This window comes from Patella vulgata, chromosome 6 (assembly GCF_932274485.2).
Source record: "Patella vulgata chromosome 6, xgPatVulg1.2, whole genome shotgun sequence".
NCBI lineage: Eukaryota > Metazoa > Mollusca > Gastropoda > Patellidae > Patella > Patella vulgata.
This window is the reverse complement of record NC_065884.2, coordinates 57107963-57135955: the sequence shown is the minus strand read 5'-3', so window position 1 is coordinate 57135955 and position 27993 is coordinate 57107963. Positions and strand designations below refer to the sequence as shown.

The 27993-nt window shown below is 34.9% G+C and overlaps 3 protein-coding genes across 4 annotated transcripts; 1 reads left to right on the top strand and 2 right to left on the bottom strand.

Annotated features, from left to right (window-relative positions):
• Positions 1–89: 89 nt before the first annotated feature.
• On the bottom strand, positions 90–3272 carry LOC126823802 (NAD-dependent protein lipoamidase sirtuin-4, mitochondrial). 2 transcript variants are annotated; one of them, XM_050552822.1, is made up of 4 exons: positions 3151–3272; positions 1925–2750; positions 1198–1341; positions 90–761 (listed from the first exon to the last, which is right to left on the bottom strand). In XM_050552822.1, the coding sequence occupies exons 2-4, from the start codon at positions 2627–2629 to the stop codon at positions 612–614; spliced, it is 999 nt and encodes a 332-aa protein (XP_050408779.1). In that variant the 5' UTR covers positions 2630–2750; positions 3151–3272; the 3' UTR covers positions 90–611. The 2 variants fall into 2 exon arrangements, with proteins under 2 accessions (XP_050408779.1, XP_050408778.1); XM_050552821.1 differs by lacking the exon at positions 3151–3272 and adding an exon at positions 2925–3141.
• A 212-nt stretch (positions 3273–3484) lies between these two features.
• LOC126823791 (NIF3-like protein 1) lies at positions 3485–8750 on the top strand. The gene is made up of 5 exons (XM_056101759.1): positions 3485–4184; positions 4870–5011; positions 5652–5784; positions 7325–7455; positions 8747–8750. Exons 1-5 carry the CDS (start codon positions 3605–3607, stop codon positions 8748–8750), a joined length of 990 nt encoding a protein of 329 aa, XP_055957734.1. The 5' UTR covers positions 3485–3604.
• Positions 8751–14644: 5894 nt separating this feature from the next.
• LOC126823804 (BTB/POZ domain-containing protein KCTD7) lies at positions 14645–19929 on the bottom strand. Its single transcript, XM_050552824.2, has 2 exons — positions 19793–19929; positions 14645–17305 (listed from the first exon to the last, which is right to left on the bottom strand). The coding sequence occupies exons 1-2, from the start codon at positions 19844–19846 to the stop codon at positions 16490–16492; spliced, it is 870 nt and encodes a 289-aa protein (XP_050408781.1). The 5' UTR covers positions 19847–19929; the 3' UTR covers positions 14645–16489.
• Positions 19930–27993: the final 8064 nt, after the last annotated feature.

Sequence of the window (27993 nt, the reverse complement as noted above, 5' to 3'; positions counted from 1 at the left end):
TAATTGAGATTTTAGAATTTTATATAATGTACCATGAATGTTTGCATGAAATTATTTTTTAATTTTTAATTTTTTTTTACACTGATAAATTGTAAAGATTGATACATAATTTTATATAACGTGTATATTTGTAAATATTTACATGAAATTTGTCGTAGATAATGTCTTAATAGCCCTTGCATTAAAATGAAAACATTTCATAAAAGGTAATTTGATGTATTGATTTCTCTTTATCACAGTGGATATATGTCTGCTTTTAAGATTTTAGATCAGCAGATAGATACAATGTTGAGATGAGATATAACCGATTTTGCGAAATTTTCTATTCATCCTATCTTTGTAAATGGTAAATGAAATTAAACCGATATTCCTTTTAAAGATTCAATTTACATAATATTGAAATTCGCAAGGAATTCAAAATGACAATCCACAGCTTTAAATACAGTAAATTAACTATAAACTCGAAGCTGCAGAAGAAATACTGCTTTTTCACTGACTTATTAATAACCCAGAGATTCGTTGCTTCTTTGAGATTTGATTTGGATATGCCATGGTCATTTCCTTATTCAGTATCACAATTCAATATTATAAGTCTTTTATTTCTTATGGTTTCATATACTTATTGCAGATAACACATCCCCACACTTGGCGTTAATTTTAATATTAGCTATTTTATCTGCCCTTGTTTTGCCAATGCTGACAATGGCTACTGGTTTCTTCTGATCGTGAGCTCGATTAACAAACCGAAAACCTGAATAAACCTGAAATTTGTAAGAAATTAGTTTTAATAACAAAAAAATCTTTTTAAAAGACTGGATTTATTGTGGTACCCCACAAAACATGGTTTGCTATAAGGTGGGATTCAGTCATCCTTGGTATCTCCAGTGGTCTCAGTTAACAAGGATCAGTGTCAATTTTAGATAATTGTATCCACCCTCAATTTCACAGGGTTTTTAAAGACATAGTTCAAATGACAGTCTATGCATTTTTCCAAAAATATATACTATATATTTGATAATACATGTGCATGTATATACTCTCAAGAAATTTACCCCCCCGCGAATTATCTACATGTTGATTTGTCTTGCTGTTTATTGTTAAGATTACAAAAATGTGTGTCCTATCTCCTTTAAAAAATTACATAAAAATACACCAGAGATAACAATTTGATTCTAATAATTATTCTTACAAACTTACCTCTAACGATGATCCAGCCACCAAGATAGCATCACTTTCAGCAACTCGTTCATAAACAAAATTAACAATGTTTTTCTTTACATTAGCACCAAAGAAAACAATTTCAGGTTTCACAATACCACCACATTTCTGACAAGGCGGCACCTAAAAATATAAAAATAAATGATTAAATAAACAACAAGTCAGATTGTTCACATCACATGCAAATATATATATATATAAAAAAAAATTCTCTTGTCAAACCTTCAAAGGCTAATATCTTTGACCAGAATAAAGTAATTTGAATGAAATTTTCAATATATTCATTTTGCATTATCTATTTTGAACTATTATAGCAAGAATGGCTAGCTCTTTATCTAAATCTTACATAATGTATCTTTAAGTTAGAATTAATTTATTTTTATAATTTTTGGACCAAAATGTTTTAACTGCATAAAAATAACATTTGATTGTGTATGGCCTGGGAATTTTTTTAATTGGAAATATGGCAAGGCAAGCTTTCCAGTATCAAATCACCATTGGTAGAAATGCTGCAACACATACAAAAACATCGAAGCAACAATATGAAATAGATTTTGTCCTTGCATGTAACAAAAATGCACTGACCATTTGGTTGATTACTTTTCCACAAAATATTTGTACCTTGTTAAGTATACTTGTAGAAATGTACATGATTATTCAAAAAATAACGGTGTATAACGACAGTGTGGTTCTAAAGAAAACTTACAGTAAAACCTTCAACTTGTTCCCAAGTTAATGTTACATCACCATCAGGTGCCATCTCTATAGATGAAGCATGCCATTCATGATTCTGGGATATAATTAATTCTTGCATTTCATTTCTACTCATTTTATTTTCACACGACAAACACTCTACGCGATGTGCACTTCCATGTAACTCTGTTAACCTTTTACTTCCCGCTTTAAAATGCAGAGCATCTACATTTTGTGTCACTAGCCAATGTACTTTTCCTACACGTTCCCATTCATTTAACACATGATGACTGACATTGGGTGAAAATGACGAAAATCTTGGCCACCCAACAAAATTCCTTGCCCAATATCTTTGCCTTATTTCAGCTTTGTTTAAAAAGTCTGTATACTGGACTGGTCGATTATTACTCCTAGCATAGAGTCCAACACCTTCCGATCTGTAATCTGGTATTCCACTCTCGGTGGATAATCCTGCACCAGTTAACACCAATAAACGTTTACTTTTCCGGATGAGATCTTGTAACTCTGCCAATTCATTTTCAGAAGGGGGAACACTGTTTGGAACAAATGAAATTGGTTGTGCCTGATTGGAAGTTGTATATGTCCGACCATTATGTGGAACAATATTAACGCTACAATTAAAGATATTGTTTATCTGTTGAAGTTGGCTTCTAAGCTGTGTATGTGTCATAAATGATGGAACTTTTGGAAATAACATTTTACAGGAACCTGTATTTTATTTCCATCAATTTATTCTTTTTTCAACCAAGGTTTGTCCATTTACTGTATATGTTTCTATTTGTTCTAGTTTGATCTTAAATTAATCATTCAGAAAATGTCTGAAATAGAAAACAAAATAATATGGAAACACACAAAAATCAAATAAAATACCCGTACCCATTTTCAAAATTTATAAGCAAGGTTGCACATATATTATGGAAATATGTGATTTTCCAAATTTATAAGCACAGTACCGACCAGTTTAATGTTAGCTCATTTTTGGCAATAACTACCTAAGTTCCAAGGACAGTGTTACGGATAAGATCATCAAGCCTGGAGGGCTACTTATATAGGGCATATGATCTCTACTGTCAAGATTTGCTACTATTCTATAGATGAACTATACTCAAGTATTAAATTTAACAGCTTTTATGTGGCTCCTGGGGACGCAAATAAGACTTGGCTTTTCAACTAAACTCCCATTTTGTTTAACAAAGTTAAAATATATATACGCGCAACCTTCTCAAAACTTCGTTTCTCTCCTGTCGTTCGTTCGTTTCTGGGGTTTTACGTCCACTTCCACCTAAGGTGATATCGTAGACAAAAAATATTTGTTTACATAACATGTACATGAGAGTTACTTCCCCATATTGTGAGAGTGAGCTCCCGGTTCTTTCGTCGCTTAAACAATATTTTGTCTAATAAAAGATCATTGATTTTGATTTATATTATTTATATCCTGGTCGAAAGATGTTGAAAAGTATTTTTAAAAGCTTTCATTACAACATTAAGTAGAATTTTACTCCCATTTTTCTTTGATGTGAGTGTGTTTCTTTCAACGTTGTATGCGACATACACTGTAAAGTAAAAGTAGAGCAAGAACAATAAGTAGACCGGTCAGTACTTTTACTTAGCTCGTGTAATACTTTATTGATGCTATAGACCAAATAACACTTGAATTGCAATAATTTTGATGTGTTCAATACCTTTCCGCTGTGGCATTTATTTTGGTCGATACTGGGAGACGAAATATCACCATACCGCAAAACAACTAGCCGGCAACTTACATTTCTCACAAAATTTACCCAATTTCTTAATCAGAACCAGACAAAAACACTTACTAACGAACAAACTGTATAAATTAACGTTGTCCACAAATAAGAAAACAGTTTACCATTTTTCGGAAATGTCATCGGGAATGGAATTAGGAAGTGTGATCAAGATAATTAAACAACATGCACCAACATCTTTAGCCGAATCTTGGGATAATGTGGGGCTCTTGGTCGAACCTTCATCCCCTCATACAGTCAACACCATTATGCTCACTAATGATTTAACACCGCTTGTTTTAGAAGAATCCCTTGAGAAAAAAGTGGATCTTATCTTGTCCTATCACCCACCGATATTTTCTGCTGTTAAAAGATTGAGTCAGGGTAAATGGAAAGATCGTCTGATTATAAAATGTATTGAGAATCGGATTGCTGTTTATTCGCCACATACATGCTATGATGCAAAGGCTGGTGGAGTTAATGACTGGTTGATTGGTGCATTTGGTAAGTATTAAAAACTGATGAGACAATAGGAGAGAGCCATCTGTAATAATCTAAATGCCTATAGAAAGAATATGATTTTCATACAGTTGTATTAAAAAATTGAGGCTGACAATTGAAAGTGTGCTCAGTCGCTCAGATGGGATATATGGACAACAGAGGTCCATTCATGTCAAATTGGTGCATATCAAGAACCCTTGACAGTTGGAAATGACAAGTGCACATAGAAACGCATAGGGTCTGCATAATTCGTCTACCTCGGACTAAAAAACTAAACAGATTACTATATGTTGGTCTCAAAATGACCGAAGTATTTTGTTGAAGAGACATTAAACCCATTCATTCTAAAATGAAATTGGGTTCAACATCTTACTGTTCTGCTCCAACTGGGCAAATGAAGATGGGCATGCCCCATGCAGTGTGCTATGAGTGAAATTTTGCTCAGGCAGTGGCACTATAGCCTACTTTTACATCAAATTCCAACTGCCAAATAAGGGATCTTTTACGTGCACACCAATGTATACACGGGACCTCAGTTTTCCATCCAATCCGAATGACTAGACAGCTGTCCTGCAACACTAACAAGGGGACACCGCATCGAAAACCGTTCATTCCATATGTAGCAGTAAAATTAAAATTATTAATTGTATAGAATTAACTTATGAACAACAATTTTGTCTTCCTTCAGATACAGTTGATGTGGTACCAGTCACAAATGCTGAGGAAATTCCTGGAGGATACAGTCATAAAGTCAATATTTTAACCAAAGATTTATCAAAACTTCAGTCCACCTTGTCTAGCTTAGCTGTAAAACAAGTCTCATCACCTATGTAATATTTCTTTTAATTTTTGCACCTAGATAAACAATACTTGGCCTATATGTGCTTTCCATGCATATCAAAGAGGATCCCACATTATGAGCTCTGCGAAATATTGTGAATATGGGTTTATATCATGGACAATCTAAATATTAAGAAAGAAATATTTGGTGAACAAATATAATAGATAAAGCATACAAATTATTTTATTAAAATAGGTAAATTCTTATTATATATGCTGATGCGTGTATCTTTGTGGGTGTTACTTTGAATTAAAATATCTGTTCTTCCAGTCATTTATCCATCTTTGTGGGGGGTTGGATGGCCAAATGGTTAGCACGTTTTTGCTGTATCATAAGGTCTGTCATTGAGACAACTGGCGTGGTTTCGAATCCCCGGTTGTACGTGACAAGGAGTAGGGTCCCCTGTCCAACCTCGTGGGTATTCTCCAGGTCCTCTGGGATTCCTCCCACTGCTAAAGACACCTACGCGCAAGCAAATTATTGAAATAAAATTAAACTATATGTTAGTCCCAAAATGACTTAGTTTGTGTCGAGTGGACGTTAAACCCCATTTCTCTCTCTCTCTCTCTCTTATCCTTCTTTGTGTCAGATGTTGCAGGAAATGTAATAATTTCTCCCATTTATTACAGAACTACATCAAGTGGTGAAGTTATGACAGTGTGTAGTGTTCTGTGTAATAAATGTACATTATCTGAAGTTGTTAAAGCTGTAGAAGGCTCAGACTGTACTGTTGATACCATTGAAAACATGAAATTAGAAAAGGTAAGTAATGAAATATATTTTACATATAGGTTCTTATAACTTGGCAAACCTCAGCAGATTCCAGTACCCTACATCTAGCCTCGGCTGTATGACGAAATCTGCCATTGGAACTGCTTTCAAGTTCCCGGATTACCAACGGTGTTTCCCATGACGACGCCGTTGAAGAATGTTTTATCATACAAATATTTCAAAGTCTGAAGCTGTTTTTCTTTCAAGTTTATCCAATTTCTTCAAACAAGGACAACTTTGCACTGAAATTTTACACACTCTTCGAACGACACAATTTTGATAACTTCTTTTTAAAAGCGGCAAGTTTTCCTAATAATTAAACGGGTGCCGCATCACAGTTGTATAGGCGTAGGTACATATGACTTACCGTCATACAGCTGAGGCTAGAAGTAGAGTAACAGAATCTGCCGAGGTTTACCGAGTGGGTACTTATTTCATGTAGGTAGTGGTAGATGCAGTGTCCATTATTTTTTTGGTAATTGAAATTAGGTACTGTTACACGAAATGCTAACTTTCTAGGCCCTAGCCATAGTCTCATTTCTTGGTGATTTTGAATCCCTGGCAAACTGTAATATTGTGAAAGTTGGATCTCTATAGAATATCAGTCCAGCAATGATTCAATTCCATTCAATATTTACATAGGAAGACCTTCAGACAGATATTGTCCATGAGTCTGTGGATTTGTAACTATTTTATATCATGGAGATTACATTATATTTTGATGGAGGAGAACAATTCCGACCTCACAAGTCACAAAGCATTCCCAGACTTCAGTTAAGAATTTACTCAAAATTGTTTGCCTTAATATTTTAACTAAAATATAGCCCTTTATAAAACTTTTGTTGTTTTAATGTGTCAGATACATCGATAAGAAACTATGTGCTTCTGGATGAAAGATATATTTCTCAAAAACAGTGATTGAAAGTGGAGTAAATTCTTAACTTAAGCCTGATAATACTTTGTGAACTTAGGACCTGACCCCGAGTTCACAAAGCATTCTCAGGCTTAAGTTAAGAATTTACTTAAAATTGTTCACCTTATTTTAACTAAATCATAGCCCTTTATAAAACTTGTATTGTTTTAATGTATCAAATACATCAATAAGAAACTATGTGTAAAGTTTTGTATTTCTGGATCAAAGATATTTCTCATAAACAGTGATTGAAAGTTGAGTAAATTCTTAACTTGGTTCTGAGAATGCTTTGTCAACTCGGGGCCTGATCTTATATCTGGAGTTATCAAACACTGAATAGGCCTTACTATAGCGCATATTTGATGTAATTTTGTATTATGATATTTACTAGCAGGATACCCGGCTTCGCTCGGAGGTCATAACTCCGAAACTGGAAGTGGTAGACTAACGCCACCTGGCCTATGTTACTCCCCGGTCCGAGCTACCCCTATACCCCAAATTTTAGACTCGGGGCAGACCTAGTGTAGCCGCCAACCCTGAACAGACAGACAGACAGACAGAAAGACAGACAAACGACAGTCACAAATATATATATATAGATAATTGTTTTGATTGTAGATACCAGTAACTGGCTGTGGATCTGGTAGATATGCCACTTTAAAACAACCGTTAACTCCACAAGAAGCCGTTGAGGCTGTTAAAATACATTTAAACTTACCACACGTAAGGTTAGCTGCTAAACCAGGTCAGTTTAAAAAAGTTGAAAGGAAATGGGGTTTAACATCTGAAACAAATTTTTGCTATTACTACAGCTTACTCTTATTTTTTATTTTGAACTGTCAGGGGATCTTTATCATGCTGCTAATGGCATAAATGTGACCTCTGGTCACTTTTCTTCTCCTGGCCCTCTAATCTGCACCATTGTCATGGAGAAACCATGTCAGATAACTCTCAGACTTATTTCAGTCGTATAAGACATTTCCGCAATTTCGAGATTTTTCTTTCCTTTTAAATTTGCGTACATTTTTAAACTAGGCATATTGAACCAGTCAATTATAATACAGGATTTTTCCCCTTTTACACTGTCTAAAATTAAAATGGAATGGAAACTTGCAGGATTTATTTTCTGTAATTAAAGAAAGTTCAAGAACTCCATAAAAGTTCAGAGTTCAAAACAGGAAAGGGGAATGGGGAATATATCTCTATGCTCTATCTAATGTCAGAAAAGTTCTAAATCGATATAATACAGTGTTTTTTATTAACTATGGATCAACCCAGTCCAATCACTGAAGGATTATATCATGCAGCTACTGAATATATTTTATTAGCCCAGTCAAGGCAGAACAGTAGGACGTTAAACCCCATTTTATTTTATTACAAATTATGTATCAACCCAGCCAAATCATGGAAGAATTGTGGCATGCAGCGACTGCATATATTTTGTTTGATGTTATGAATTTCAAGCAATGAGAGAGTGAGGGAGAGAGAGAAATGGGGTTTAACTGTCCACTCGACACAAACTGGGTCATTTCGGGACTAACACATGGTTCAATTTTATGGTTCACTTGCGCCAGGGGTCTTTAGCAGTGGCAGGAAACCAGAGGACCCGGAGAAAACCCACAAGGTTGGACAGGCGACCATACTCCTTGTCACGTACAACCGGGGAATCAAAACCACGCCAGTTGACTCAATGACAGACTTTATGATACAGCGCACACATGCTAAATATTCGACCATCCCACGACCCTTCAAGCAATGAACATATGGATGAAACAATATAGTCTTTTGATACATGTAGCTCTAAAAGTTGATTTTTCAAATAAATACTCTTAGACTACATCATTTTAATTTTAATTCATCTCGATCAATTTTGGAAGTCTCACCTCCTATTTCTCAAAATCTTGGCTCCTAATTTAAGAGTTTTGACATTTTAAGAGGCTTTTTATCGAGAGGCTAACTATAAAGATTCGAAAGAACCAAATATCAAATTGTTTTGACCACAGTGTTTCATTACTTTGACTGAATTCTTTTAATTTTTAGGTAATAAATATATAAAGAGTGTGGCAGTGTGTGCTGGCTCGGGTTCCTCGGTATTAAGAGGTGTAAATGCTGATCTGTATTTAACAGGCGAGATGTCTCATCACGAAGTTCTCGATGCCGTCTATAGTGGCGCTAACGTTATTCTTTGTGATCATAGTAACACCGAAAGGGGTTATTTAAAACGGGTAAAACAGGAATTGAGTGAGAAACTTAATGATGTGAATATTCTTATATCAGAAACTGACGTTGATCCTTTAATCATTGTTTGAAAAATTTATTTAATAAAATATAGTCAAGTTATTCAGCTCTTCTGTTTGTTGTTTACCCTCGCGGATAAAGTGAAATTGATTATTTCATAATAATAGTATGGAGAGGCAAGGAATATAATAATTACCATAACTTATTTGTCCTGTTACCCTAAACTTGTTTTAGGAATTTAGTATTTGAGCAGCAGTGGGTTTTACCATCCAGATCTTGTCGAAATTCTTTGTATGACTGGCATTAGGCCAGCTCCATTGTTAAAGAAAAATATACAGGCAAATATGCTTCCCTACAAGCATCTCCTCTGATAAGTGAGAACTCTGGCTCAAGTCCATTATTGTAACCCCATGACTGCTGTGGTCCTGTAGACTAAAACAAATACTAGAGTCATTTAAGAATAAATGTTTTATTCAAGCTTGAATGTACAGATGGACTAGATTGTATTTTATAAAATAGGAATGTTTGTTTTGATAACTCATGGTTAGTGTGATAGATATGTGTGGTATTATTTATAACATATGGTAAAAATAACAATGCAGTTAACAGAATGTATGATCAATAAATGAACTAAAAATACAAAACAATTCAGAAATAAAAATGAACTAACATACATATGATTAATATCTCTTATTTAGATACTGTACATATCAACCAGTATTCCATCAGACTCATTTGTTTACACTAGTACATGTACAGTACACTTCGCATAATTCGGATCTAAGTGGACTGACCAATTTTATCCGAGTTAAGCAAGATCTGTGTTCGCCGAAGAATGAAATTCAATCTTTGCTCGAATAGAAATAACTGCAAGAGCCAGATAATAGTTAACTCAAAGGCACATTTCAAGCTTTTGTTCGTATGTGCGAGTAGATAACTTCTGTTTGAAAAAATGTCCTAAATTTTCCCGGAAAGTGTCTCATACAGCAGACAGTGAGTTTCGAATTTTCCGGGAAAATTCTATTATTGCGTCACGTCAAATAGGCTGATTTGATTCAAAATGATAGGGAAAGTATTTTGGGGCTCTGTGCATGGAATACCTAACTGCGTTTTAGACCATCGGTATGAAACTGACAGTCAAATTCTGAACATACTGCCAATCTGACTTAGGCGAAGGAAAAAAGCCGGAATTAGATTAAATGGACTGAACATTTTGATGCGAGTTGAGCATAAATTTAATATAAAAAAAAAACGTGCAGGATCAAAGGGTCCAAACGATTTTATCCGAGTTGAGCAAAGATCCAACTTATGCAAAGTATAACTCATAATAGGCATTTCAGTTTTAATTAAAAGCGCTTTAGATGTATCTGTCGGGTTTGCCATATCTACCAAAATAGTAGTAATTGAATAAAACTGAAATATGATTATAATCATATATAAAGATAAAATTGTATTACTTTTACCCCTAATTATACAGGTTCTATTTCTGACACCCATTGCACTTGGCCTGTTAATCTCCTTTACTTCTGCCGAGCTGAAAGTTTGAAGGCAAGGGTGCAAGAGTTCCTTCCCCCCTACACAAATATAATTATAGTTCCCCCCTTTTATCCACAAGTGTTGAAAACAAGTAACTGAATGAAAAAATAACAAAATATGGGTCCTATTTGAGCTAACAGTAATACCCTCCCTCCCAACCGTCTTTCTAAAATGTTTTTTGGCACTTTTGGTTTTATTTTTATTTTTTTTGATCCAAAGAATTGTATTTACTTGAAACACTGTAATCAATTACATTCTATTTAATATTATTTAGTATTTGTCACACTTCTTCTTTTAGATAGAAAATATATGGTCTTGTAAAAATATAAATAGAGAATTTAAAATGGAATAGTTCTTTCTATTTACATAAATACGTATATTCATGGTTTAGTATATTTTAAGTAGATAAATCTAGAATATTCAATAACAAAATAAAATAAATTAAATTAAATTATATAACATTCAAAATCTTCACCATGTCAATATTTTATGACATTCATCTATTATTAAGACCTTGACATGATGAAGATGAGAAAGAATAAAATTAATGGCACAACTTACAACAATACAACCAAGAATTAATATGTTTTGACAGAATTAAAACAAAAACAAGTTATAAATAAATAAAATCATAATGAAAACTTTTGTTTTAAGTTCAATATTTAACAGCAAAATCATTAAATGTTTAATAAAAGAATAATCTCAAGTCAAATACACCTGGGCCTGACGCACTGACTCAAGTTGACATCTTACTTCTCTTAACATATTGGCTTTATCTATATACATCAAATTTTCAAAATGGACATCAAATTATAAAATTCAATAAAATCAGTAATTTTATTTTTGGCCTACATCAAAGTGGTCTAGTCAGCTTAATCTATAATGAAAAGTTTGTAACTAATCCTAACTTATAACACGTTTCATCAGTATACTTTTATACATAATGGTCAACTATGGTTTATGATAACTGAACATCACTTAACATCATTCACAACACAATAAAAACATGCTCTAGCCCTAGCCCACTTATATAGCCCACTTGTAAATAGATATACAGCCCACCTGATATACTACATGTACATACATGCCATATTTAGAGCTAGAATTAGGCATAAATTAAACACAGTCTGCAGGTCGTTGTAGGTCTCATTCAGTTACGTCACTAGAATAATTATCATACATATAAACAAATTATTTAATAGACTGTATGTTAACATATATTGAAGCTGCTGATCATCATTTCAGGGATTGTGAATCCTCTGCAAACTACTATATTATTGTGAAATTTGAATTGAATATATAAGTGTAGTTTAATGGTCAAAATCGAGACATTAAGTGATATATTGATACTGGACGAGTGCATTAGCTCGAGTGTTGTTTCAATATATTAAACAATGTCTTGCCCGAGACCATTAAACAACTTCAAATACAGACACTATCCTGCATATGCATTTCGAGCAAGTCCAATATTTTATCTACTATAAATAATGTGCCAACTCTGTATTTTACAAAGGAATAATGGTCCAATTCCGTTTAGTGTTTATAAAGGTATGATGAATTGCAAATCTCCCAATATTCTGCAGACGGTACAAAACGGACAAGCTCTGGCTACTGATCATGTTCAGATATTTAAATCTAACCTTGGTCGTTTTGACACACTGAATATAGTACATGTTGCTACATGTAGATAGACAAATATATACAACACATATTAATATTAAATAATATGACAATATCACAATAAAGGCAAATAAACAAAAACAATAACCCAACAAATGAATAAAGAGACAGAAAAAATGGAGGAATGACAATACATAATACCAGACATTTATACTACAGGAAGACACATAACAATATAAATATATGTTTTAAAAGGGGGAGGAAAAAACAATAACAAATTCATTTAGAAATTCAATAGCAATGCAAGATTTAGATTATACATGTATCTACTGTATATTACAAAAGCAATGTTAACAAGTATTATCAGCATATTAACCATTGCTACATAAGACAGTAACTATGGGTGATAAATTGTTTCTACAAAGTTTTACTTCTTAGTTCTATTGTTACATGTACTTCAGTCAAATGGCCATTGATAAAGCATTGCAGAAAGATATAGCACTGTTAATTGTGAGACATATTATAAATAATAGAGCTGTTAAAAGAGGAAATCTCAAGGCAACTAATCAGAAATGCCTCATTACCATAGTAATTGTAGCAATTGATAATGAGCAAATAATGCTAATTACTGCTTTAGAAATATGAATATTAAGAAATACATATATGTATGTTTGATCATAAACAACATATACATGTAGCAGACCTCCTCTAAATACAAACAGTACATGAATATTACATGGACAATCTCAAAATTGAATCAACCTGTTAGCTACCTGAACCCACAAAAAAACATTTAAAAAATAAAAGATTTCAAAAATAAAATAAACTAATTTTTAAATGGAAATTATTTAGTTTGTTCAGGAAATGAAAATAATGTACTGTATAATGTATATACAGTTTGCATGCACATTACAGCTATAGTGTAGTAGTACTTCAAACTAGTACTTCAAGTTAATTATGCTCATTCAAAGCTTAATCAATTATCTGAAATTAACTGGAATCCAAATAACTATTTTACGTTGGGTTAAATTTATGAAAATACATGTATTTTAAGAATGTCAGAAAATCTAATTTTATGTGATTGTATAAATGAGCACTGATCAATATCATGGAAAACTATTCACGAAAAACAATACAAAAAATCGATAAAAATACCATATAAAAATATCATTAACAGAATCCCATGAGAATTATACCTGTAACCATAATGAAATATCTACATTATGGTTTCACTATAACACTGATGTTGGAGACTATATATTCTTAATAGTTAGACCATTGTAGATTGTCATTAGAGGGATTTTGAATTGTCTGCATTTACAATCAACAATATTGTGGAAGTTGAATCTCAAAATGAAATTATCAGCCCAAATAAGGTTAAATTTTGTGGAGTATTTAAAAAAATATGATAAATTGAAAGGTTCCCAACAATTGCCATCCTCTGCCGATGACATAAACAAGCCAGTGGCACTTATAGATGTTGTATAAAATATATTGAAGGATTTGTTTTACATATGATTGAATCCATAGCAGTAGATTATCTATCGAATCTATCATTGACATTTTGGTTTTGTGACCTTAATTAATTGTTACATGTATATAATCAATTTGAGTGCATTTTAGCTGGATTAATCTGTGAACAAGAGCATCGCTACCGCTGCAATATACGACCACATTCCTGCTTTGATTGATATGGTACTTTTTAAAACTAGAAATGGGCGTGGCTCTGCCCCTGGGGGTCGGGCATGCACCAAAAACAATAGGGATCTTCCTTGGGGTATAAGGAATAAGTATACCAAGTTTGAAGAAAATCCAGTAAGAATTGCGCCCTGTAGGCGACACAAAGACACACGAAAAGAAAATGGGAAATGGGCGTGGCTCTGCCCCTGGGGGGTGGGCATGTACCCCAAACGATAGGGATGTTCCTTAGGGTACAAAGAATGTGTATGCAAGATTATAAGTTAAGAAATGTGGCCTGTAGACGACAAACAAACAAATACTAGAAATGGGCGTGGCTCTGCCCCTGGGGGTCGGGCATGCACCAAAAACAATAGGGATCTTCCTTGGGGTATAAGGAATAAGTATACCAAGTTTGAAGAAAATCCAGTAAGAATTGCGCCCTGTAGGCGACACAAAGACACACGAAAAGAAAATGGGCGTGGCTCTGCCCCTGGGGGTTGGGCATGCACCCCAAACGATAGGGATGTTCCTTAGGGTACAAAGAATGTGTATGCAAAGTTTCAAGATTATTAGTTAAGAAATGTGGCCTGTAGACGACAAACAAACAAATACTAGAAATGGGCGTGGCTCTGCCCCGGGGGGTCGGGCATGCACCAAAAACAATAGGGATCTTCCTTGGGGTATAAGGAATAAGTATACCAAGTTTGAAGAAAATCCATGAAGAATTGCGCCCTGTAGGCGAACCACAGACACACACACACACACACACACACACACACACACATACATACATACACACACACACACACACAGACAGGGGCGACGGCATAATACGTTCACATTATGAATGTGGACGTATAAAAATTAGATATTGTTCCCCCCCCCCACCAATTAATGCACGATTGTGAATGGCAACTTTTAAGTATTACACTGTAGGAGATCATTAACCAACTGTTGGGAGCACATGTCACCATAACTTCCAAATGAATTACAGTAAACAGCTCTTAAAGAACAACTCCTACTAAAATAGCATTATAGTGAAACCTAGTGGAGATAGATAAAAAGAATGAAAAACGTACAGGAAATATATATATCTAAGAAAAAAAATGCATCTGGGTTTATGTGGAGTGATTTAAACTATACATGTATATACAAACAATGAACATTCTTAAAATAAAAATGCTGAATCCAATGAAAATCAGAGAAATGTCCTGCTTTCTCTAGCACCATTGCCAAGCTAATTACATTTCCACTAAAATACTTTGTTCCTAACCAGATATATTCTTGATCAACAAGACATCAAATAAACCATTAGTCTGGGTAACAAGGATAAAATACATAGCAACTAATTTAAAGCATAAATGACCTAAACAAAAAAGCTAAATGACAGATGTTCCAATGACGATTCTCTATTAAACCAGCCATTCTCCATCTTTTTTCCAACCATAACTAAGTTTTTAAACTATTGAGTTAAGCCATCAGCAGGGGTTTTTTTTTCTCCCTTTGGAAACAACAATGTTATTCTATTGCACTTATAATTAAACAACTTTACAAACATTTACATTTTTTAAATTGGTTTGAAAATATGTTTATATCATCATAATAAATTATAATGTGATAAAATTTTTTAGGGATACAACCATGGGCTATATTTAACAATAGAAAATTGCATCCTGTTCACCAACATTTTATGAAGTAAGGTTGGCCATTATTAAATACAAAAGAAAATAAAACTGTCGACTTACAAGTACATATAAATCGAATCAAAATTTGACCTTTATATATTTACATATATACTTCCAGTTATATGATAAATAATACATTTTTAATTCTTATGGAATTAGTTTTAAACATTGCATAGATAACATATCAACCAAACTGAGATAAAAGTAAATACCTAGCAAAAACAACTTTAAGCATTTCATTGACTGAGAAAAAAAAGTGCATATAGCCAATGAACAAACCGTATTCTTTAAAACATTATAATTAAAATTTCAGGAATAAAGGTTCTAATTAGGTCCATGCTAACAGAAATTTAAAATTTTATATCTCACGGAATCGATTGTAATTTAAAGGTGATAGTCGTACATGCGTATATCCTGACAAAAGATAGATAACAACTACATGTACTTGAATCAACTTCAAGAAAAATTCTAGCTGACCAGGTTTCAAGCCTAATTAAAGATAGTTTGCCAGGCAATGGAATATACCCCCCCCCTCTCCTTTCATCACCATAAAGGTGCCATCTATAAAGGTTATAGACAAAACATTAAAAAAACAGATCCACAAACATTAAAATAATTGCTCGAAAGCCTTATAATTTGAGAAGCTTCTTCCTGGCACAAACATCAAAAAATGTTTAAATGTCACGCTAGGACAACCACAAGGAAACTGAATTTTAAAAGTAAACACTTCTGAAAGTGGACAACCTCATTTAAAGAGGTCTTATTAGCACTTTTGGAAGTCTTCGTCTCTTGAGAAAAAAATAATTTCCACTACAAACCAAATTGATTTGACTATAGTTACATGTAGATTATTTTCTTGTTGAGAAGGATAATATCTCTTTAAAATTAGAATGTGGATAATAACTCATACCAGTATGAGTTACAAAGATTTTAAGTTACAACATGATTTTAGTTGATGAGAATCCGATCTTCACATCACAAATTAATTACCTTTTGCACTTATTCATACCATTATATCTTATAGTTACTTTTCTGAATCACCGATTTTCATTTTTCCTCCAATAATATCAGTTTCCAGCCAATTAAATGTGAAACTATGGCAACACATGCAGACGTGAAATTCTGATTCTGTCCATGATACAGTTTTAATCTTATTGTATTCCTCGTACACACTTTCTCTTTTGACGTGACCCCTATAACCTTCTTTTCGAAGGTCATTGGTCAGGCAGCTGGCTATTAGATCCATAATATCATCTGGTGAGCCTCTAACTTTATCTGCAGGTATATTAATGTAATGTTTGCCAAAACATGATTCAAATGATGGATATATTTTGAATCTCCGAAAATATTGCTTGTGAACTTTGGAAGAAAATTGCAGATCTTGTGGAATGGGTTGATTTTTGGACACCACAACTTTAACAACAGAAGAAATGGCACTGAAATCTAATGCCTGCTGTTTTGCCAAAGCTGTTATCTTTCGCTTAACGTCTTCATATGACGATAACTTTAGACGTATATTATCTCTAACCACATACTCTGCGAACAATGCTGGCGAACTTTTCAGTAAATCTTCAAGTGGGTGGATGCCATAAAACATGGCATCCTTCATCACATTCTCAGCAACCTCAGCAGGCGGCAGATCCTCATGTCGTAAAAAACTTAAGATGTGGCCAAAATACTCTCCATCTCTGTCAATGAAATAATTTCCTTCTGCATCTTTATCGACTTCATGACGGCCACTAAACATGACCGCCAACATGGAATCAGCATATTTGGTCAATGTTGAAAGTCTAGTAGCAAAAACCTTACCTCCAACATTTAGATTTATTACACTAGGAAACTGGAAAGATATGAAGCATGATATTAAGTTAACAGTGAGGTTGATGTCCACAAATAAATAGATGACAATGACACTCATTACTTTATATAGGGTGGAGGGGACAAATATCATGCCAGACAAGCGACATTCAACAAATAAATGTCTAGTTTCATTTTCAAAATGCCATGATAAATAGCTGATACAGTGTTAACACTATGTTTTAGTACTGCACTGCTGTATGAAATAGTTGATCAAGTATTAGCAAACTTTGAACAGCACTACTGTTTATAATAGTTATGATGCACTGCACTACTGTTTAAAGAAATATCTGTCCTGTACAATTGACAGGGGAAACAAGATTGGAAAAGTCTTCAGGTCTTTTCTCATCTAGCAATGAGTAGGAACGACCATATTACCAAGCTTTGTGGCTTTTTCAACCAGACAGAACTGCCCCACCTCTCCCCGTGAAATGTTCTTTTTGAGTTCCGAGGAACTTAATCAGTTAAGAATATGTGTGCATTGGTGATCTTGAATAAATGTATACTTGATCAAGATCCTCCTTAAATGTCCACATGGACCAAAGAAATTTCATTTGAATAAATCTAAACTATAAAACATGCACAATCCTAGAAATAGGGTCAAAGAGAACCCTATCTTGTCGGGCTGCCCCCAAGGGTCAAAGTAACTTCATTTGAACAAATTTAAAGTAGCACAACCTTGGAAATATCTTCAAAATTTAACAGTAGGCCCCTATATCCATTGCAATATGTCAATGCCCTGACAGCATAATTATTTAACATATCATAGATCTGGTCGAAATCAATGAAGCGGCTCAAGACAAGAAGTCGAAAATACATAAATTTGCCCTATCAAGATGCTCTTTCCACACCAATAAGGGGCCTAGTTATTTCATTTGAACCAACCTAACCAATTTTATCAAAGAGCAAGTCAAACATATTTTGATAGTCCCATTTGAGGTACACATAGGTAGCTCGACACCCCCAGGGTCAAGCCCTTACATTTTAAAAACAAAATTTATCTTGAGCAGCTTGATTACCAAATTTCAAAGAAATACATTCTGAAGGGCAAAGGTGTTGACATGGACACTGTTGATTTTGGTTGATTCTATTAGGTTTGTTTTTTCAAACAAAATTTTATAAAAGCAAAGACAAGCAACAGTTGACCTACATCCATAAATATACAACTGACCCTACAATACATGCATCTTTGCTAGTGTCAGATTTTGCTGTTTATTCTGTTTGTTTATCTTGTTAAGCTAATGACCTCTCCTCCCTGAAGTCTAATCACACTTAAACTTACAGCCTCCAGTCACAAACCAGTAAGATAAATACTTGGTATATGATCTACCACCATCACCAGAGGTACATGTATTATCATTTAGAAATATAAGCACTCTCTCTGTAACAAGATAATGTCCATTTTATCATCACAGACAGATATAAAAACCATAAAAGATACATGTATCTGTTTAGTGAAGTCTTTCACGTGCTTCTTTATTAGCTTCCCCGATGGAGCTTCGGAGTTACTATACTAATACGTTGGCTCGCTAACCTGGAGGTCCCATGTTCGATCCTAGTTTTGGTCGAGAAAGTTCATCTGTATTTTCTGACAAGATTACGTAGTGCGGGACAACATTTAGTCATTTAGATGCGACGAAGAACTGAGGTCCCGTGTACACATTGGTGTGCACATACATGTAACAGAACCTTGGAATTTGAAAATAGTTAATAATAGTAGGCCACATATATTGCCGATATCCGGACAAAAATCTCCCTCATGCACTGTATGGCATGTCTCTCTTCACTCCTCCAGTTGGAGCACACTACGCAATGACATGACTATATCTCATGTGCACAACAGATAGAAAAAACGATGACAGAAAAACGATGGACATAAAAACGATGGACATAAATAATAAAATATGACAGAAAAACGATGGACGTAAATATGACAGAAAAACGATAGACATAATCATAAATATGACATAAGCCTATTCGGCTTAACAAATTTGATCCACATTATAAAACGATGGACCTTATAATACATGTATCCTTGATAAAACTTTAATATGTCATTCCCATTTTTCTGTCTCAAGTTGTTACAATGAATACCCTAGTAAAATTATTTTTAAGGTCCATGGATCATGATGGTAAAATCAATCATGGATATGCTAAATCAAAGCACGTCTCAGTCCTCACTACGAAATAAAATTACAATATAAAGATGTCATTTTATAGATTGCATATGCCGGGAATGCATTAACCATGTTGACATTTATTTCCTTGTTTGCGATTTTCACAGTTATAATCGAAGGCTTGCACTACCTGAACTACTGGTGACAGTCCAAAATTGGGTCAACAAAGAAAACTTTGTTGTGTTGCTCGTCAAGAGATGAGACCTCGCGGTTCTAGCCGTTTGTCGGGTAAACACATTCTATTTTCGCAATGCTTTGTTTCGATGAGATGCTCTAATTTTTATAAAACTTACCTTTTGGTGATGTTTGTGTCTCCTCTCGACACCCCTGTCTGTTCGGTCGCTCATGTTTGTTTGTTTACGTGTGGCACGCGACCTTCTATTAAAGGGCAGATAACTATCATTTCAAAAGCACGTGCCCGATGAATTTGAGCTGAAATATTATACCTCAGGCCCTCAGTTGTGTTTAGTTAATTTGTTTCGACTTCATGTTGTTTCAGTTCCAAGGCATATTTTGGAAGGTATAAAACAAACAAACAAAACAAAAAAAAAACAAAAAAAATAAACTGAGACAAGAAGGGAGAGAGTTGAAAGACTGGGTGACTGTCAAGAGTAAGGTTAATACTACTAATATATAAGAATTATTTTAATATAGTTTTAAAATTATATACAAACAGAAACAAAACAGCAAATAAAAGAATATTTTTAAGAACATATTTTTAAGAATTATAGAAATATTTATAAGAACAAATTTTTAAGAATTATAGAAATATTTACATAGAAATATTAGAAACAAGCTGACGATGTTATTAACACCCTTCATTTCACTCCCTTTCAAATTAGCTGGTTTACAGAACTGTATTGTTTGGATCTTGCCTGTGTATTGAAACAGTGTCCGCAATTGGTATGACCGAAGACGTCACGTTAATCGCAGGAGACGACACGCAGCGTACAGGCAGTTTTGGCGCCACAGGGAATAGAGTCGATCGATCCAGTAGGCCTACCCTCCTGCTGTGTCGGATCGAAGATCATTTCCAGACAGAAATAAACAGTATACTGGTTTTAATCCAAGAAAACTATTATGAAAAATAAATAAATACTAAACTTACATTAAAATCTGGTTTTCTGTTTCTTGGCTATTTCTGAAGTTGGTTCCGGCTGGGTTTTAGCAATGGTCCCTGCACATTTAATTGACTTGATATGAAATCTGAATATGAAAATAATTATTCGATGGATATACGTTGGTGATAAGATTAATTTATGATGTCTAACATCGTTTATCTTCTTAATAATAAGGTATTTTATACAATTAGATTGATATAATTTCGACACCATAATTAATTTTAAAACTATAATCGCATGGATTTAATTTCCGTACACGAAGTAAATGGAATTAACAACTCCAAATATAAGAATTCCGTATAATAAGAATCAATTTAGAATACCAAAAGGCGAATCGTAACACATGCGTTGAAGCCCGAAATCCCCCCCCCCCCTTTTCCACTCGATTGTCATTATTTTGGAGACTCAGAGATTTCATTTCCGGAGAACAATGACAGCACACAAAATACACAATCTTGTAACACGCAACAAGAATTGCTACAAATTACAGTGATATTGAGTGTTCCGAAATACTGTAGTCTCGATCACATAACTAAAATGTTGTAATTGTGTATTTACGACTTTTTCAGCTGTCCGGTAGACGGTGAACACATCTGTTTTCCAAACAGGTGGAGATGTGATGAGGACATAGACTGTTCAGATGGTACGGATGAATGGCTAACTGTCCCCCATGATGTGGTTTAAAAACAACAGTTTAATTTAGTTTAATTTTATTGCATCGACATTTCATTGTACAATACAAAAGGATTAAACAAAAGTTCTAATAACTTATAAACGTCTTCTCTTTGACAACACGTAGATAACTTATTTGAGTAAATTATCTAATACTGTATTTATGTTTGTAGAAGCGGGTATTGTCTAATCCACTCAAAATCTAAACCGCCTGATGACTAGAGGTAAGGGTTGTTTACGGGCCTGCTATGTGAATAAATGTCAAAATATTAATTTATAATAGCATTTTAAGCTATTAAACAGGTAGGTTTCTCTCTTGCGTATAATCCATCTTGAATGACCAATTTTTATACGCCCACATTTCTGTGTGGGCGCAATATGTCATCACCGTGTCCGGCAGTCCCTCAATTTGTGCGGCGCATCATGTGCACGAGAGGACGAATTCGATCGAATTTCAGCTTTCTGCGACTCTTCGTTCTGGAGTTATCCCCCACCCCACCCACCCCCACATTGCTGAAAACCTTTTGAACTTGGTAGAGCCAACATTTTGTTAACGATTTTGTTTTCAGTTTAAATTTGGTTACGCATTTTGCTCATGAACCTCAACTTTCCATGTATAGCCCATTTGCCGAAAACCCTGTTTCAAATTTAGATTGGAGCCACGAGAGAACGAACCCTATTGATATTCAGCGTTCTACGACTTTCTTTTTCAGATTTTTTTCAAATTTGGTTTGAAGCATTGTGGTTATTCAATGTACCGTGAAATTAAGAAATAAACATACAGTCATAATGACTCCCTCGTTTTGTCGTGACTTTTACTTTTCGACTTACATTTTGGCTTGTGTAGCGTGATGTCGACGTTCAACTTCGTCAAAAAATTGTATGTATCAAAACACGCATACAAGCCAAAATGCAACTCGAAATTAATAAACCGCGATAGTAGCGACCTATTATTTTGGCTTAATGTCGTGCTTTCGACAGAGTTACATGCCATGGGTGTTATTTCATTTACTATAACAATGAACTTTAATTAATAGTTTATCACCTATTGTCACGATAAAGGGATGAGTTGTTTTGTATATGAGTAATGTAGTAAATAATAAAAAAAAAATACCCTGTGGTTGATTAAGCTGACACATTATTTAACATCTAGAGCCGAATTGTTATATAATCCGCGCTCTGGTTGCTGTGAGTGATAAGCCATTGAAACAGTCTGTTACGGCGACTTCTTGGCGTGTCATGCACGGAACTGTGGGTAAACCACTAGACACGCCAACGCTGATTGATTAACCAATGCCTGACGCCATAGGGTCAAAAGCCGCCGGTACGACCGCTGACACGACCTTCGAGTACAACTTGTCAGATCATCATGTAGTGTAGGTCATAGAAAGTATAAAGAAAACGAAACGAAATGTAGATTTGTGTTTTAATCAGATTTGATCAAACCTGGGATGGAACCCATGACTTGTAGAGATAACAGGTCTTACGATATATAGCGCGCACGTTAGACCATTTGCACAAAACCACCCCAAAGGTGGTTGAGGGCGGACCTGGCCAAGTTAAATTGTCATTGTTTATGGAAGCCATTGTGTTGATCGAGGCAGTTCCTGACAAGGAACGGGATCTAGTCGTTCGGATATTGACTTAAATTATCAGCATATTCCCTTTACGTTATCTTTTTTTAAAACTATTATAGTGAGAACTGCCAGCTCTGTGTCTAATTTTCCATAATGCCCCTTTAACCGATCACTTTTCCCAAGTTACAATTCACGCCTTTAGATCCGGGTAATTATATGTTCAATTGAAAATTGTTTGAAAAACAATTAGCAATTCGCATTATCTTAATTGATTTTCACAGGATCTACAAATAAATAAAAAATGTGTATTCATATCTCCACAAATTTTAGTAATTATTGAGAAGCAACCATGTTGTCTCTATTAATCTCTATGGTATTTGCTGTTAGTATTCCGGGAGGTCTTTCTGAAAAATATTTTTTCTTCAACAGTACAGAAGATCTTGGAGTAGTTTATGTGACCGATGTTGGCTTTGATTGCTATACGCTGCTGAGGAATTCAAGGTATGTATACGTGTATTGAAAAAAAAAAAAAACGCCCGATGCAACTTATCTCACACACTTATCGGGTACAGGGTATGTCTGAACTCTCTAATGGTCATTATTTTAAGGTCCGCGTTTTACCAAACTAATAAGCGTTTAAGTCACTAAGTGGTTGTGTTATATTCTTTCTTATTTTGGGACGACCGTGGTTTTGAGGATCGAGAAGCAGAATGTCAAAGATTCGAATTCCGGCTCGAGTCAAGCACGATTCTGAGTTGTCGGGTTAAGACTATTGAGCTATTATGGAAAGAGTGTACAGCCATTCGCCCATAATGATAGTGCACACCAGAGGTCCACCATTGACAGTTAGAAGTAACAAAAAAATTAATTCAGGGCAAATTATCCGTACCCTCACGCAACCGCGTTTTTTTTCTGAAACTGGACTCATATGAAGGGTACACGATGTTGTCCGGTTAATATCACGTGGCAGGATTTAAGGCATAGTTTGATAGCTCCGAATCCAAATCTTTCCAAAATTTTGTCTCTTTCGTACAGATTTTCAAATCCGAATCCAGATAGGTCTACGGGAAGCGTGGAATCTGAGTGGTGGCAGGTATGCATTCTGCCAATTCAAACTTCTGGACAATAATAGAGCATGGCGATCTAGGGTTTAATCACACCCGGATCCGTAATACCGTTTGCTTGTGACTCGAATCAGGAAAGAATCTAGACATAGATTCTGGGCGTCGAAACATGTGCTCAATGTATCTGACTGTGCTGTGTTTCTGTGCTGTTTAAGCATTTTATGTTAATTTTAGTGAAATTGAAAACGTATTAGAAGTAACGATAAATGAACTGGACGGAATGATCGAGTCTTGTAGTGATGGAGAAGCTAACAGTAAAAGAAAACGAGCTGTCATTAACATTATAGCCCCAGGTGATTTTTAAAATAATTTTAAAGGAGCTTAATCTCCATTCTTTGGAACTTGAAGTGGAAGTGGACGAAAATGGGCTACAAAGCACGTATAAATTTAATATTTACATTCATTTTTAATTTTTCTTTAATTGAAATATATAGTCAGTTTTGTTCGTTGAAATACCCGGGCAGTCCAGATTGACTAGCAGTCGCTCCCGTCTGGTTAGTCCAGTCTACATCGGAGATTTGACTCACGATTATCCTCCTTACAGCGCCGTATTGCAAATGGCACTCGAGGGTATAGCGTACAAGACCTCGTCGGTTCATTTTAAAATTGTTTATTGTGTCTTTAATATTGGATATTATCATCGCCAATTTTCACAGTAAGATAACAACATCATTATTGATTGGAATGGACCAATATATAGTGTTTGAAATGTCAAAAACTCAGGATAATATTGCGTTAGAGCTATAAGCCTTTAAATATATTGTAGGGCTCGTAATTGTATTCCATTTCCATTCGACTATTATCGTTTTATTGGGCGAAATTCCCACCTTTTCTAGTTAACAAAGTATTTTCTTGATGTAAACAGTTGAATTCGTGACAATGGGATTTTCATCTTCCAAATGAACATTAAGTTGTCTAAAAGTTATGCAGATATTCAAATAATTTACTATTTATTACAGGAACTAAATGGTGCGGCACTGGTGATGTTGCCAAAGATGATAATGATTTAGGATCTAATGCTGTCACCGATGCTTGTTGCCGCACACACGATAAATGTAAACCTGATATTGGAGGGTTTGGAAGAAAGGGGACCTTCATAAATGTTCTACCTTGGACAAGGTTAAACTTGTATTTACTGGTTATTGTTTATTACAAAATTAACGTACAATACATAATACATGGTGTTGTGAACAGGTTGATTAAATTATATGAAGATACTGGTTATCACAAACGTGTTTATTGCACAGGTTACTTTGTACTGTATAATGACTAATTATCACAATTGTTATTATTTTGTACGGTATAATGACTGATTATAATAATAATATGTTGTTAATTTTGTAGATTGCACTGTGATTGTGATAATGCTTTTCATAGCTGTTTAAAAAGTGCAAGAAACACTAACAATGCGGAGAAAATTGTCGCAGACATAGCAGGTTTCGCCTATTTTCACGTTACCAACACTAAATGCTTCAAAGAACATTCCTTTAGAATATGTACACGTCTGGGGTGAGTTAACAGAGTTTAAACAGTCATCCATAAATGGTCGTCATTGTAACAAAAATACTCTGTGCAACACCATTTTCAAGGGCTTCTACTTTTAATCTGCTCGTTGTGTATTCATACTAGTATTTCTTAAAGGCCCAATATGGGAGACTGGCTATAGGCAAATGTAAACTTTCAAATCATACACAATCAACCTATAGGCATACCAAAATGCATTTTGATCCATAACGTATTAAAAATCCATCAAACTCAGAGAAGTGAAATGATCATCTAAAGTTCACATTACTTTCTGCTGAATCTAAATCATTATCAAGGATTTAATGGCGGTTGCACTCGTTTGGTGTTCTATGTCTTTTTGGCAATAGATAGCTCAGTATAGGGTGGTATCGGCTTTTTTGACAATAAATAGCTCAGTAGGAGGGTCTCGGCCTTTTTACATGATCCTTTTAGTTTCGATCATTCCAGCTTATATTGGCTCTGCTTTGAAATAACGAATTTTAGTCTGTGGTTATTACGTGGTTATTGCCAGTTCGCGTAGAGGTACCAATCAAATTAAAACATTTCGTTTCGTTGCGTTTTATATTGCTGAAATTTCCTTTATTTGTATATTGATGCAAGGACAAAATGTTTGCATACGGAATACATGAAATGAAAAAAAAAATAGGGGTTAACATCCAACTTTCTGCTTGACCCGTTCTTCCATTTCAGGTTCTCAGTCCCCCAACATTGAAAATCCATAGTACCGCGCTCGGCTAACATCGATATCGAACCCGGGATATCCGGGTTAGCGAGCAAGGGACTTACCCATCAGAAATGAAATGAAATGGGGTTTAACGTCCTACTATTCTGCACCGACTAGGCTAGTGAAGACCGCCAAACGCCATACAGTGTGCTATGAGGGAAATATTGCCTGGATAGCGGCGCTACGGCCTACTCTTGTATCAAATTCCAACTGCCAAGGGATCTTTTACGTGCACGCCAATGTGTACGAGGGAACTCTGGTTTTCGTCCCATCCCAACGACTAGACAGCTGTCCTTGTCAGGCCCCCCGTCCTGCACCACTGACAAGGCACCACTGACAAGGGGAAACCACGCCGGAAAATCCCGAAGATCTTTCTCGGCCAACACCGGGATCGAACATAACTAAATGATGAATTTTCTATTTTCAGATGGTTTAAGTGTAATGGATATACAACATTTAACACCTACAAGTGGCATGACAATAAATCATATTAAAGAGGAGACCCCCCCCCCCCCCAAACAAAAGAAAATAAATACTGAAATGGGAAACTCTTTATTATAGCCACGTGCGACAAGCCATATCGTTTACATGTATAGAGGATATTTGTCGTTTTAGAGTGAATAACATATTTTATTTCATGGAGAAGCAAGAAAACTTATATTTTCACGAATGCGTAGCATGAGTGAAAATATAAACGTTTTCTTGCTTAGAGATGAAATAAAATATGTTATTCACGACAAAACGACAAATGTTCTATTTATTTTATGATTTTACAATCATTTTAGGTAAAAACAACATGGACTACTGCTAGCCAGTGGAATAACACTTTTATTTCACTGATAAAACGCGGTATTCCACTACTGATCATAAAATAAATTTCAATATCAAAAAATTTGCAATGTTTTAATATAAAGCCCGCTGATTTTGTGTAATTGAGCACACATGAGTTTAAAGGGATCTTCATGAAGAAGGTCATCCTGTACGAAAAATATCAGTCAATAAATGATGTAAACTTAAATCATTTTTTTCAAATATGAAAGTATTTTTCATTGTATATGATCTTAAACGTCTAATCATATTTTGTGGGGCTTTATAGGGACAAAAAATGAAATGGAATGGGGTTTAACGTCCTACTGTTCTGCTCTTAGTGGGCTAATGAAGACAGACATGCAGTGTGCTTTGAGGGCAATTTTGCCAGGACAGCGGTGTTATGGTCTACTCTTATTTCGAATTCCAACTGTCAAGGGTTCTTTTACGTGCACACCAATGTGTACGCTTGACCTCGACATTTCATCCCATCCGAAGGACTATACGTTGTCCCTTGCCAGGCCCTCCGTCCTACACCACTGACAAGTGGGTACCACGCCGGAAAATCCCGATGAACTTTCTCGGCCAACCATGGGATCGAACCCTGGACCTCCAGGTTAGCGAACCAACGTCCTACTCACTGAGCCACAGTGTCTCCCTTTAAAGGGACAACAAGTCAGATGCATCACAAACATCCTAAGATATGTGCTATTTAAACTCCTGTCAGTTTACCCGTGCGTAAGGCACTGTGTTCTAGACTAAAAGACAGCTGTAAAATTTCAGACTATCCACAATAAAAAAAGTGGGCTTACCGAAACGGTATTGCTCCAAAAATATTATGCAAAACCCCGACGTAAGTTATGGTCATCCTAGATCCAGGGTGCTACCGAATATATTATGCTTTCAAGAGGAATTTATTACGTAAATAGATATAATATGCGTTAG